The sequence below is a fragment of the Trachurus trachurus genome (assembly GCF_905171665.1).
Source record: "Trachurus trachurus genome assembly, chromosome: 22".
NCBI classification, from domain to species: Eukaryota; Metazoa; Chordata; class Actinopteri; order Carangiformes; family Carangidae; genus Trachurus; species Trachurus trachurus.
Genome location: NC_139907.1, coordinates 9,655,552 through 9,669,991, shown reverse-complemented (window position 1 = coordinate 9,669,991; position 14,440 = coordinate 9,655,552). Strand labels below are relative to the sequence as shown.

Here is a 14,440-nt window from a genome sequence, read left to right as displayed (position 1 = left end):
AGATAAATGATCAGAAAGCAGAGAGAACACCACAAGATGCTCAGGTTGGGCAAGAGGACCAAGTTGCTGAAGTTGTAGATGAGTTACAAACATTAAGTGCAGTCCATGTATCCTCCGTCAACGAGGGAGAATGTATTGTTCAGGTGGGAGAAAAAACTGTAATTTCCGAGGTAACGCCAGATACTTCTGTAGACAATGCTGAAGTTACACATGAACCAGAGCACGAGGTACATGTCAGTGCAGTTGTTGCTAGTATTGAGGGAGACAAGGAAGGTAAACTTCCAGCGGCTGAGATACAGACTGCTCCAGTTGAGCATGCCCTTGTGACACAAGTGATCACATGTTATCTAAAAGATGTCTCATCTGCATTACCCGACGTCTTGATAGAAAAACCATCAGACAGCCATGAACCATTGATAGATGCAATAGCAAATGGGCAAGAGCTTGAGGAGACAGTCATGACCACTACGCCATTAGTGAAAGAAGAAGTGATTAAGAAAGCAGAGGAAGGCAGTGTGGTTATGATGATGAATGTACCATCGGTACAGTTCGAGGACAATCATAGAATTCAAGTGCAGGTGGTTGATGTAGATATTAAGTCAGCTAAGACGATTGTTGACACGGTGCTAGAGGTAGGGGTAACAGAAACCAAAGAAGTTACAGATGTTTGCCATGAAACACTTAAAGAAGTAGACACGCTGGATGCCACTTCAAAGACTGAGGAACTGATCAATCAGGAAAGCAAGGTGACCATTGAAGAACCTGTGCAACTTGTAAAGGAGAAATTACCAGAGCCAATATCTGAAGATGTGAGTCAGATAGCTGAACAGCAAGTGTCCGAGGATCTCAAGCAAACACCTGGTGTGTCAGGAAGTGTAGATGCCTCTGCCCAGGAACACAAAGTGGATTCGGAGGAACATAAAGTTGAATTGGAAAAATCTGAAGCAGTAGTCAAGACTGAAGAAGTCAAATTGCCATCAGAGGAATTACATAAGAAAACTAACGAGGAAGTACAAATTGCACAAATTCCCCAGAGTCAGATTGTAACTCCCAGTAGCACTGGATTAGTCGTCCCCCAAAACACTGGAATCGTTTCGTCAATAGGTAATGTGGAGTCTCCCTCTAGCCTTTCTCTAGAATTCAAACTGAACATACAGTTTGGGCAAACAAGAGCTCCAGCTTCACCACCGCCTGTAACAGAGAGAATCGAACCAGTTAAAAAGGCAGAAGTGTCTGAAGTCGGCGTTCAGGCAGTAGAACCAGAAAAGCAAACAGTTCCAGCACAGAGTCCCGAGGGCCAGAAACAGACAGAGTCAACCGAGGCCGCTGTTCAGGCAACAGAAGTCACAGAACCAGTACCAACTAGCATAACTGCCGCAAAAAGAGCAGTGATCATGAATCAGCCAGTACTATTGGATGTTGGCCTGCAAGCAATGGACACAGTAGAACCAGTAAAGCAAATAAAAGAGGAAGTAACCCCTGAAGTCCAGGTGATAGAAACAATAGAAACCGTAATACAGGCCGAGAAACAAGAGGAGGTCTTGAGTCAGCCGGTACTGTCTGAAGCTTGTGACCAAGCAACAAATGCAAAGGAACCCGTTAAACAAACTGAGGAGGAAAACGACCAGGACGTGTGGCTGGATGCTGAGGAAGACATTTACACTCAAACTCAAGTTCCCCTTCCTGAGGTGGAGGAACTTCAAGAACAACAGCCAGAAAGTGACCAGGAGATAAAGGTCGAACCTCAACAAGAGTCTGAAGTGGCTCCTAATTCCAAGACTGAGGAAGAAGAAAGTCAACAGGAACCACTCCAAACAAGAGCAACATGTGAAATTGAGAGTGAAGGTGAAGATTTTGCCGTTGCACTTGAGCAGCCAGAAGCTGTAATTGCTACCACAACCATCACTCCGATTGAGTGGGATTGATTCAACCTAACTTCAGGGTCATGACCTGGTAAGTCTCTTTATTTGCTTTTGTTCTAGTAGGATCTGGACCATGAACCAGTTCTCTCTCACAATGAAATTACATTCATGGGAATATCCAAACTCATTAATGTCATTATTCTTTTCTTGTTCTTCTTTTTTTCTTTCATGGACGGGCAATCAAAAAGGAAGTCACCACAAGTTCTCAAAAGCGATTACAGAGAACGACTGAGCGGTAGAAGAAAACTACAGGAGACGACATTTGGCTGCTTTTATTTGACATTACTCTCAACCAAAAATATTCCAGTATTTACTGATGAAACTTGTCTTGATTTGTAAAACATGTGATTCATGAGTGGGATCTAGTAAGAATGCGTCAACTGGGAAAGTGCTACTCTTTTCAGGAGATGCAATGTCATTTTAGAAGTGTGTGACACTGAACTACATGCCTCTTTCAGCAAATTTAATGAGTTGCTTGCTATGAACTGAAATTTTAATTACTAATCACACCTTTTCAATCATATTTCACATAATATTCTGTTTTTGAAATAGAATGTATATGTCTCAGAGAGCAAGAGAGTATTTTTATTAACAATTGTCTTTTTAAGAGTAAGATCCTTCAAAAACATAAGCATAAGTGTTAAAAGCATAATTCATAATATATGTCACCCAGGTATATTGCAAATTAATTCCTCTTGATATACATAGTATATTAGTATATGTAGATACTTCACAGCATTTACTTATAGAAATTTATGTTCATATGTGCATTTGTTTAACCATATAATCTTGCACACATACAGTAACTCCTGATATATACAGGTAAAAACAGCAGGCAGCATACTGCAGATATATTGTATTACTGTATATTATCTTGTACATAATGACCGTTTTAATGCTTATTCAAGCCAAACTGTGCTAAATTTGAGTCTTCAACAATTTCCACTGTGACAAGTTTCAAAGCAGCATGATGAGTGCATGGCACATCTTTTTTTTTTTTAATAATAATTTACTCTATATTTTTGATTTCAAGTTTAAATGAATCTTCACAAATGTATTTATCATTAATATAATATTATAATCAGCAGATCCTTAAACTTAAACAATCATGGCAGCTTTTCTTGTCTTGTTTTAGTTCCAAGCTTTTTGTGTCTGGTGTCAATTTTCATATGGTGTGAATAACACCATAGTTCGTAAGGACGGAGAGTCGTCTGGGTGAGAAAAGAAATAAGGTTATGACCGGCTATTTGTTGTCTCACAAGTGTTTTCACATATTCCGACTCTTTTGGAAAATACTTGCTGGTCTGATATATGATGTCAACTAATGACTAAATGTAAAACATAGACCTGTGTTACCTGTGTTTATATTTACCAGTGTTTTATTAATAAAATATTATTTTATTTGAATAAATTAATTCCGGTACATTTCAAATACTTCTTGTAGTGCAAAGTTTTTACACCGCCTCAAAATTAACTGACTGCGTTTATATATGACATGCATAGACAGAAACATAAATGGCAAACATTTAAAACAAATAATCATTTTATTACATTCTCTGAAACACAACAATCACAGTTGTATTGTAGTTTAGGATTTGTTGATATATTCCTATATGTTGTTTTCTGTCTTTTTTACTGCTTTTGTCCACACACAAGAATAATGACACATGATGAGGTGAGTCTCTGTACTCATGTCCCTAGGAAAATAGTCTCTTTCATTGTGAAAAAGACACATAATTTTGAACATAACGCAAGCATGAAAATATTTAACACAGACATTCAGGGGAAAAATATAACTGCAGCCAGCTGATCCCAAAAGTCCCACTGATACCCTATGTTTTCAAAGTTGTAATTAACAGTAAATGTACATACAATCATGCAAAAACACTTAAGCCATGATCTCCAGCATAACAGTTAAGAAACTGTGAATAAGAGAAAGATTTATTGTGTGTTGTTGAAATGAATATACTGTATAACAAGACCAGTAAGACATTTCAAGTATTTAGGTATATATTTGATAATTTCAACAGCTTCTGAAAAACATTGTCACATATTACTGACTGAGTACCTTTGTGTAGTCCAGCATTCTTCGTTTGTACCCCATTTAGATGTGTGCGTTATTGGAGGAGCAGTTCAGAAGATCATTTTTGCAAGTTCAAACAAAACCTACAAGAAAAACATAGTAACAGAGGCAACACTGTTTTATAGGGACAGGTTGTGAGTGTTTTTAACTGAAGCATTATGGGACTGCTTCTAAGTTGTACAAGATATAAGAGAATTATTTTACCTCGATAGTGATGAGGATGACAATCATCCACTCCAACCTCAAGCTGTGCTTCTCGCTCAGGTGACTCCTCATCAGGTCCGTCAGCTGTGAGCAATGTTGCAGCTTCTCGTTCACAACCTAAAGACAAAGTGTTTCAGGTTTTGATCAGAAATGAAGCAGGTGCCACTTCACCCAGAGTGGGACTTTATATCACAGCTGTGGAGTCAAAATCATTTCTTAGTTTACTTACATTAACCCTGCGGTTGATACTGAGGAACTGGCAGGTCTTATCATACAGTTTTTCCAGGTTTTCTCGGTCCCAGTAGAAATCAGGTGTGAGGAGCAGGTCGGACCTCAGGTTTATACAGTGTCTGTAAAAGGAGGATGTAAATACAAGGGTTTGAAACGTAATGATGAAATTCCTACTTTTCCTACTTCTGTGGTTAGCCTAGTGGGTTAATATAATTGTCAACATATTTCTGTTACTCCTTGGAAGACACAAACATCCTCACCAGCTGACTGTATGTAACAAAAAAATCCTTGAATCCAGAAATAGAAAGATTGAATGAACTATTTACACATAACAGGATTTACCTTAATGTGAACAGCTCTCCTATTTTCTGCATAACCTCTGCGGAGGACAACTTAACTCTTTTGCCAGACTTCAGCGTCTGAGGGAAAGAAAACAAAATTACCGCATTAGCATTAACAGGAGCGCTTATGTTTTAAAATAACAGCAGGATCCGTCACGCTTAAACAGTAAAGTATAGCAGATAATTCATTATGCATGATTTCTTGCTGCTGGCTGGTAAGTGACCAGGGTACCTCTGGAATTGATTGAATTGACTCCACAAAGTCGTCTAAAGACACCTCCCATATAGCCAGCTTCACTGGAAAAGAAGCAGAGAGGTAAAACTGGCTGAGTGGGGTGCTGCTAACACAAACCTGAACTATTTATAGTTCAAACACAAGTTCTCACCTGACAAACACAGAGCATTAGAAAATGCAAATTTCTCCAGAACAGCTTCATGTTGCTCGATGTGGTCACTCAGGATAAAGTTGCCGCGCTCGAGTTTTGTGTTTCCTCTGGGGAAGGAACGGATTTGTTACAACAGCAACAGGAAGTGTGGCGCTACAAATAAACATGATGATAAACAACAGAACATACTCTCTGACAGCGTAGTTTATCTCCTCGTTTTCCCAGTGGACTAATGCTACTTCATATGGCTGGATCTCATGATGCTCCAGTAATCTCAGCACTTTCTTCATCTGGAAAGGCAGTAAAAAACATCACATTGTCAAGAGATTTATTTAAAACTACTGAAATATTACCCTATAAATTGTATATTGTTTTGCTTACCGTTTTCTCCTCTACGTTCCAGAAAACTACTGATCCTTCCCTGAAATTTCAGATTGGAAAAGTCAGTTCACGATTGGCCAAAAAAGTTATAACTATAACTAGGCAGGGCATCTTTGCAATTTCTCAATTTTGGTTTCACATGATTTTCAATATTTTTCAAAAAGTGTAGCTTCACAAATGTAAACATGTTTTTCTACAACTTCATTCTTCATAGAAAAAAAGGCCAAACTTGTCAAAGCCTAAAAATTCTTAATTTTGAAAACTTCTGATTATGATCAGGAAACATTTGGTGAAAGCAAACTTTGAGTTGACCAAGTAGGATTCAAAATCTCGATATCTATTACTTGAGTTTGAGTCTGAGTTACTTGTTTTTCAATAATTCTTGGTTTTTGATATTGGATCCCACTGACACTTTTTGTGAAACTCAAAAAGCATAAGGGTTCATTTCCAATACCTGTCAAATTAATAGCATTGCATAATTTACATTTATTGCAAAGCCTGAAACAAAACATAAACACTTTGAACACCACATTGTTTCTACCTGAAGAAGAACATGAGAGCATTGTCATCTGGTTTTGCAGCCATGTCTGTGCTTATCACCAGCACATTTGAGGCATCTAAAATAAAAAAATTGGTTGTCATATAATGTCATTGTTGTTCCATCCAGTGTATGAAACTTCTTTGCAAATGTGTAATCTATGTGTAATAATGATTTGTACCTCTTGGTAAGTCAATCTCTTCGAATCCGTGGTTTATCAAGTCGTGGCAAAGTGTTGGCAAATGATACTGATCTGCTGTTGCAAAGGCAATACACTGCATCATATCCTACAGGGAAAAACACAGGGTTGGGTTAGTTATGGAAACATCATCACTAAAACAGATTCTGAATGGGCTCAATCACCTTGTCGTCGCTCAGAGAAGGCTGATTGGCTCTGGACGGTTGTTTTGTCCTTGGTCCTTTGGGAACTCTCTTTCCCGGCACCGTCACTGGCTTTATGCTTGATTTTAACATCGACTTCACAAGGTCTGTTGAATAAAAACGCTTCTGTCCACTCCCACATTTACTCAGTGTCCCAGGATCTATACACAAAGTGCTGCTAAAATGGTTAAATCCACTTAAAGCTGGAAATAAACGTCTCATATGGGTCTGCTGTTGGTGAAGAGTGTTTAAATAACACGTCCTTGAGACCCATGGCTGAGACGAGATGAAGTGAGTCCTTGGTTTGGATTCATACTTGTGCAGTTGGACAGACTGGGAGAGACTGGTCGAGGCACAGACGCAGACTGGGTTCGTCGCTACAGGCCGCTGTGCTCCCAGTCTGGACCACAACCTCCGGAGAAGCATGTTGTCATGTAGACACCTGCACAGGTGAGTTACAACACAAGGATCAGTTAGTTCTTAAAGGCATATATCACTGTCTGATAGGGCACCATTTACAACAACTAATGGCTTTCATAATGGTTGATCAATATTTTACTGAAGCTTTATAAGAACAAAGTCCTTCTAGGCTCTACAATATAGAACATCTCTGATAAGAACTAATTTGGGGTTGCCAGGTTCTGCAAAATCCTCCTTAAGCATGACATGACTTTGCTTTTCATACTGGCTAGCTCTTTTAATTCAAAGGACTGCAAGACTGAACCAAAATCAATTTACCTACTGCTTAATATATGTGGCCAAACAGCCCCAACAGATATCTGTCTAATGGCTTATAATGCTAAAACAGATACAGATGGCACCATGCCAGAAAGTGGTACCACATATCCTAATAACGTTATGCAAATGAATCTACGCATTTCAAATCTCTAATGTGAGACATATTTGCAATAGAAACCCAAAATAAACAACACTGACCTTGAATTTTATACCCTAACAGTATGCTGTAATCACTAGTGACCCATTCCCGATTTACCCAGAGGCTAAACACATCCAGACTAAATGCAAATATGTCGATAACACTTGAAAAAACTAAATACAGGTCACTGTCAGGTACTAACTTTAAGTACAAGCCAACAGAAGTGGTAAACATGAGCATGCTTCTGCAAGTCCGTGTGTCAATATGAGGCCGTCAGCCGTCAATTAACTCACCGGTCAATGAACAAGAGTCGATTCAGATCATGTCGAGGTTAATATAATTCAACCGGTGCCAGAAAACAGCGGTAACTCAGAGTCGTTCGTGAAAATATAATGGTGAACTTCTTACTAGCTACATGACAACCTGCGCGACGGACAGCACAAGGAGGCGTGTTCGTTGTTCCTGGTGTTTGTTGTTAATAAAGTTTAGGTTGAAGTCCACTTCCTGTTTAGAGTATTTGGGTTAAATGGGATCCTGAGCGCTGACTGGCAGGTAAGATATTCCTTGTTATTGCCGTGATTTCTTCAAATATGTTTGTAATAGTGTACATAACATTATAATAAATATAAAAACATGAAAGGGAGAGCGATTTCACAGCAAATAATTTTAAAGTTAAAGTTGGTACCTTGGTAACTTTCTACCTGCAAGTATAAATGAAGGGTTTAATCCCTAATTTGAACTTCAGATACAATCATCACCCTCTGTTTAATTTTTGTGATTTTAATTAAAAACGTTTTATCAGCCTAAAACCTCATGTGCGACAAATTACATTTTTATAAAAAAAAAATTCTTTATAATTGATCATAAATCTCAGATAATCTAAGTGATAGCGCCCCCTCTAGTGGAGCCTGGTAAAGCCTGTGTTTGGTGTTGCCAGGAGATTTTCTAAAACAGTAACACAACTACTACCAACTGTATTCACTTCCCCTGCAACACATCTAATAATGGAAGCTAAGGAAAACTCTGATGAGGTATGCTTTACAAAATCTATTAATTGTACCTCTAGTCAAAACAAAATTGCATCTTATGTTGACAATTTCTTACTAAGGTTTACTTTTTTTGTAGGCCTACTTGTCAAAAAAAGGAGAGTTTCCTTGCCTTGTGATTTATTCTAACACTTGTCAAATGACATTATTTGGTTGATTATTAGGTGGAACAGTCAAATGAGAGGGCGAGGCTGAAGATGAGAATTGCTGTTTTGGAGGAGAGTGTAAAGTCGTCTGAGGTGGAGTGTAAAGCCAGCAGAGAGACGGTGCTGAGGCTGGTGGCAGAGCTGGACCGAGAGAGGAGGAAGGCTGCCAGCAGTTCAGCAGCACTCGACTCACTCAAAGTGGTACTTTCATTACTTTTTGAACACCCTTAACTTTCACTTAAATCAAATATTTGATAATGTTGTGTGGTGCAACTCTTCAAAGTATATTGTGTCTGTTTCAGGAGTTGGATGGCCTGGCGGTGGGAAGGAGGAGTGTGGAGATGGATAAAGAAACCCTGATGGAGAGGCTTGAGGCCAGCAAGAGGGTGATAGAGGCAGCTCGGCGTGAGTCAAACTGTTTGGAGAAACAGGTGGAGGAGCTTGAGAGAAAGCTACAGTCAAGCCAAGGACACGCACAGGCAGCTGAAGACAAATTACAGACATTCCTGAAAAAAGTGGCAGGACTGTTGCAGCTTCAGTCTGAAAATGTCATCCAGCCCACTGAGAGGGATATTTTAAGGAATCTGGAAAAGGTGAGAAATCAGTGGGGATTCATGGCACAACACAAACTCTTTAAAGAAATACTATCATGAAATCAAAATCACATCATCTTTGGTGGACTCGAATGACATCTTTCACATCTGTAAAGTAAAGTAATTTTTTATTATACAAGAACCAGTACTGGTAAATTATTATAAACATGTCCATGGCTTATTTCTTGCTCTTTGAAAATACACTCAGTTCTTTATGATTGTAGGAGTTTCGGTGTATCTCAGCTGTGATTAATTGAAGTTTATTGTTTTGCATTGAAATGTTATTGGAGTAGTATTTAAAGTATCAAAGAAAAGTACTTATAATAAATACATTTGCTCTCTGTTAAATTATATATCATATTATATTATTATTTCTGGTGCATTATCATGTAAGCAAAAGAGTGAGTTTCACTAGTTTCATTCACTGTTTTGTGGTTTAATTTACTTTCTAACAATGTTTTTTTTATTTGATTTTGCATAATGTTTTCATATTTAAAGAGTAAAAACTATGAAATCGCAAGAAGTTAAAATACTGAGGGACTCACACATGAAATAAACACATAATCATCTTTGCCCTATTGTTTGGAGGCAGACTTTGTGATAGTGACTGTTCTGCAGATTGTGTCAGAGATGGATACCAGGCTGTGTCACGTCTCTGGGGAGCTGAAGGAGAGGACGGATCTCCTGCACAAGTCACTGCAGGGGGCGCAGCTCGCAGAGGAGCAGGTTCAGGACCTGAGGGAGAGACTGCATGGTCTGGAGACTGAACTGCTGACAGTGGACATGCATCGTGACGGCCTTCAACACAGCAAACTGCATGTGAGTAAAGCAGCATGGGAATTAAACATTTAGTGATATAAGCCTTTAGTCCAGTGTATCCATAATATCTCACCATTTGTCTTCTTCACAGTATGAGGAGTTCCTGGAGCAGCTGTCAGAGACATTGATGGTGGACAGTATTGCTCTGGATCTCGGCTTCGACATGAGACTGAAACTCATCCTGTCACGTGCACAACAACTTGTCAAACAAGAAGGAAACGCTCTGACGGAGAGCAAATGTCTGACTTACAGTTTACAGAGAAAGGTAGCCAACATGCACACTGGTGTTTAGAACAGTCTCTTATTCTTCTCTAAACACAAGCTGCTGCCACCACACAAAAGTATGAAGATATCATCTTTTATTTCTGTAGTTGTCTGTAGGTGTTGTGTTAAATGACCAGTGATGCAGCTGTAACCACAAACTTCCTTTTCCCCAACTAAACAGTTAAAATCAAACAAGGACCAACTAGAGAGTAAAGGACTCCACATCCAGCTGCTGAGGAAGAAGGTGTCAGAGCTGGAGGAGGAGAAGAGGTGCCGATCAGCGCTGGCCGTGGAGCGAGACGATGCTCACGTGGAGGCCAGGAGGCTGCAGAAAAAAGTAGAGCGTCTCCTGAGCGAGCTAAAGGCCACCAAGCTGTCCAACACTGAGCTCAGGGCTCAGCTCTCTCACACTAATGAGCTCAAGGTAGAGGGGACAAGGGTTCGAACCCAAAGTCGATCCAGAGGCATTTACACCTCATGATGTTTGGTGCATTCGTATCAGTTTTGAATGTATTGTTGGGTGGAAAATGGGAGATGTTATTTTGTAATTCTGCACTTATAATCTAAAGCAAGTTGGTCCTGCAATTAACAATATATATCTTATAAGTATGTAAGGATTTCCCCTCTAATGGTTGATTCACTTAACACCTCTGTTTGACCTGCCAAGTGTAAAGTCATGGAACAGAGTCAGACCGTGCAGGAGCAGAGAAAGAGGCTGGATCAGCTGGTGGAGGGGAAGGACAAGGTGGAGAAGAAGCTGAGCTCAGTGAACTCCGACCTACAGAGACAAGAGAAGAAAGGCAGAGAGGACGAGCAGCAGCTCAACACCCTCAGAGAGAGTCTGGCTCAGCTGTCTGACAGGGAGAGAGAAGTAAGAACAGGACCAACACATGGTGTGAAGGGGGAGAAATGTCAACTCACTCAGTATAAACTTCCTACATGTTGCTATTTTCGAAAGTTCATCCTAAGATATAATGTATATAACTATGCTGTTGATGTGTTTTACAACAGACCATTTAATTTAAAATCTACTGCTTTTAGAGATAAAACAAATACTGCATATTTACATGTAACCTGTCATTGATTTTTTTAATGCCCTCTTTATTCTTTCTATCCAAAATGTACCCTTCCTTTAAAGCTACTCACCACCCCGAGGCTGAATAAGAATATTTAAGTAATCAAATAAAATAACTAAATGGTTAAACAATTGAATGTTTCAGAAATAATAAAGAAGATTTATGTTTGTTATTGCAGTTGGTGTTCATTTCCGTTTCTTCCCCTACACTTCCTTCTTCTATAGCCTATCAGTAATAATCAGATACTAAACAGAGTGGAGATTTTGAGTTGAAATTCAAATATTTTCTTTTTTTTTTTTCTCCATCCATTGTTCACAGTTAGAGGATTTCCGGATGGTTGTCTCCCAGATGCTCAGTCTGGATGCCACGGCCCTGGATCGCCCAAATCACGAGATCATCAGTTTACTGGAGACCCTTCTTCACGCCCATCATCACCATCACCATCATCACCATGTGAATGTGCCCTGGCACTGTCCCACTCACCAGAGGCCTCATCTCATCCAAATCCAGGATTGTCCTCACAGCTTGTCTTTGGATGTTTCTACCTCCAGGACTGCGTGTCCAGAGGATGCAGTTCCCCTTTAAGAAATCTAGATTCATACATTATACTTGTGCCAAACTACACTTAAAATGTGAGGGGTATTATTGTTTTATACAGTATAAAATGACTTGGTCATGATTCACTGAACAAGTATTGGAAATGAAAGAATCACATAAGTCGATCAAATAAAAACACAGATATCAAAATGAGGATTTGGCATTCATCATTTTTGATGGTCGCATATACATACATTTCTCATATTAATGTTTTACCATTATATACACATGTTAAATAATCCTGGACTGTTATACATTTGATACTGAACTGACAGTCATACAAAATATACAATTGTTCTATATGTCATAATTCTCAATCTTAAAGTCTTATTTCTTATCTTTAAAAAATAAAATAGTAAAATGTATAAAGACCATGGATGACTGATGTTTGATTGTGTCTTACTTTGATATGAAAACAAGTCTTGGCTTAAATTAATTTTACATGAATCAGTGTAAGTTAAAAATGGGCTGTTTAACCACAGACACAATGAGGGATGTCAGTAAATAAAAGCAATGATCAGAACTGCATGCCAAAATACAAGTAAAAAAATAATTGCAATGTAAGATATATTAAATGTTTTTTTTTCTTTCCTTTTTTTTTCTTTTTTACAAATTTTTGAGTTGCAAGCAAATTCACAGGTTATACTTCAGCATTGAACTTTGGTGCTATCCACTGACGGTTTCCATCTTGTTGACACCACTGGTCGAACAGTTCACTCATACAGCAACGCCCACTGGGGAAAAAACATTCTCTTCACCAAAGATGCTCCTTAATCAACACATCATTACACAGAGTATCATAGTGAGATGCTTGATCCTATGTGCTACACACAAAGATATTAACGGGAGATGACGGCTGTCTTTTTCTGCAGAAGAAATGGATGATCACAATTAGTTTTTTTTGCTCCCAACATGATCGACCGTTTTAGAGGATATCAACGTGAATCCTGTTCAGGTCGTACTGATGCAACGAAGACCGAGATGAGACGCCCTCGGCAGTCAGCCTACACCGGGGGTGGTCCGTTGGTGTAGCTGAGCATCGGGTAGAAGGAATGAGCAAAGTTGTTGGACTGAGCGCAGTAGTCCTCCTCAGACATTGGCAGCAGGAAGGCAAGGACCACTAACAGGAGCAGGAAGAGCTGGAAAGGCAACGCCACCCAGAGGATGCGCCGCAGGAACGATGACCTACGAGCCGCTGACGTCTCCGAGTCAGAAGGGAAGGAAGCGGATCCAGCGTCGCTGTGCGCCCTGCTCACACACACACGCATCCAACAATGCAGCACAGACTCGGGTTTAGTTCCTCACACGGATCATTAAGAACATACAAAATCTCCATATCTGCTTTCTCGCTCGAATCCCTACTTTCAGAACTGTCTAATTACGTTACAACAGCAACTTTAAAATGTGCCAGCGTGTTCACAAAAATACACTCAGGAAAGATAACTGACATATTAAATTAGCCTGATTCAATAAACATCACTTGAACTATGCCCTAATCTAATATCCCTCTCTCCATGCACTTTATTGTTTGACTGTTTTCTACCAATTTTCAATCCAAATAAGATCTCAGTGCAGCGACGGGGGAACTGCATGGCAGTGCTTTAATGTAAGCACCGTGCTGTGGAAAGACGCTGCCAACATGGTTCAAAGCAATGTTGGAACAATGTCTGACATTGTGATCTACATGCTGACTGAGACTGGGTGGATAAGCACGACTACAAAGACAGTCACAAAACAGTCATCAAGGCGTACACAAATTCTGCGCTAAACAAATGCATTTATCGTGTGAGTTTGCATTGTTCTTCAAAAGTGTGTTAGGATAAAAGACAAAGGGCATGCTGCAAGTTTCAGCTGATACTTTAGAGGTGTTGTAAAAGGACTCTTTGAAACTGTGTGTCCGTTGAAAAATGCAAAGCATGCCGAGGCAAGAAGAGCACAGCCATTAGAAACAGCTTCTTTCACAAGGTAGTTCAGCTTAGGCTTTGGGAAATGTGTTCATTAGCTTTCTTACTGAGAGTTTGGATTGGTGCATTAATTATTGAAGCCTGAGTCAGGAGATGGCCAGCCGAGCTTAGCAGGCTGCTTCCAGTTCCAAGCTCTCAGCAAGAAAACAAACCAGCTTCATACCAGTTATTAAACTGTGTCTTGTCACCATCACCCTCAGATAGCTTCAAAGATCAGAGGACATAAAGGGAATTTTTGTAAATAAGTTACTTACTGTAAAAAAAAAAATCATTTGTTTGTTTATAAAGTGAGAACAAAAACCTACAAGACTCAAAAAATATGTCTAACGTCTCTACAATGATCTGTGACTCCAGGAATGCATGGATATATCAGTGATGCACAATTTACACTCAGGTTGTCATATGTGGTGACTAAAGGTGCCCCTGTACCACTTCACAAAATGGAGACCTGAGGCAAGACTCACGGATGGCAGACTGAGGGGTGGGGGGAGATGGTGGATAGTGAGTGAGTGAGTGAGTGAGAGAGCAGCAGCAGCAGCAGAAGAGGAGGAAGAAGAAGAAGAAGAAGAAGATATGCCACGAGAGAGAGAG

General features: G+C 39.6%; 3 protein-coding genes across 3 annotated transcripts in view; 1 reads left to right on the top strand and 2 right to left on the bottom strand.

The window, feature by feature from the left end:
• Window positions 1-3,469: 3,469 nt before the first annotated feature.
• On the bottom strand, window positions 3,470-7,801 carry rmnd1 (required for meiotic nuclear division 1 homolog). The gene is made up of 12 exons (XM_083998868.1): window positions 7,638-7,801; window positions 6,450-6,909; window positions 6,268-6,373; window positions 6,090-6,165; window positions 5,549-5,588; window positions 5,357-5,457; window positions 5,168-5,274; window positions 5,014-5,078; window positions 4,783-4,859; window positions 4,439-4,559; window positions 4,210-4,326; window positions 3,470-4,088 (listed from the first exon to the last, which is right to left on the bottom strand). The coding sequence occupies exons 2-12, from the start codon at window positions 6,891-6,893 to the stop codon at window positions 4,056-4,058; spliced, it is 1,287 nt and encodes a 428-aa protein (XP_083854994.1). The 5' UTR covers window positions 6,894-6,909; window positions 7,638-7,801; the 3' UTR covers window positions 3,470-4,055.
• A 547-nt stretch (window positions 7,802-8,348) lies between these two features.
• On the top strand, window positions 8,349-11,873 carry ccdc170 (coiled-coil domain containing 170; the record flags this gene model as incomplete). Its single annotated transcript, XM_083998545.1, has 8 exons — window positions 8,349-8,375; window positions 8,564-8,737; window positions 8,839-9,129; window positions 9,748-9,948; window positions 10,040-10,213; window positions 10,394-10,636; window positions 10,880-11,083; window positions 11,607-11,873. The coding sequence occupies 8 exons, from the start codon at window positions 8,349-8,351 to the stop codon at window positions 11,871-11,873; spliced, it is 1,581 nt and encodes a 526-aa protein (XP_083854671.1).
• Window positions 11,874-12,124: 251 nt separating this feature from the next.
• The window catches only part of syne1b (spectrin repeat containing, nuclear envelope 1b), a gene marked incomplete at its 5' end in the record, with an annotated part of 71,632 nt that continues 69,316 nt past the window's right edge, over window positions 12,125-14,440 (bottom strand). Inside the window, one exon of the mRNA XM_083998852.1 lies at window positions 12,125-13,133. Coding sequence (XP_083854978.1) covers window positions 12,890-13,133 — 244 coding nt within the window. The 3' untranslated portion in view covers window positions 12,125-12,889. The remainder of the gene's footprint in view (window positions 13,134-14,440) is intronic.

What these genes read in the sequence shown, in the direction of transcription:
- rmnd1 (XM_083998868.1), bottom strand. Translation starts at nt 6,893, where the DNA reads ATGCTTCTCCGGAGGTTGTGGTCCAGACTGGGAGCACAGCGGCCTGTA. An exon ending in AGAGATTGACTTACCAAGAG is followed by an intron (nt 6,166 to 6,267) that starts GTACAAATCATT and finishes TTTTTATTTTAG; the next exon opens with ATGCCTCAAATGTGCTGGTG. An exon ending in CAATTCAATCAATTCCAGAG is followed by an intron (nt 4,860 to 5,013) that starts GTACCCTGGTCA and finishes TCTTTCCCTCAG; the next exon opens with ACGCTGAAGTCTGGCAAAAG.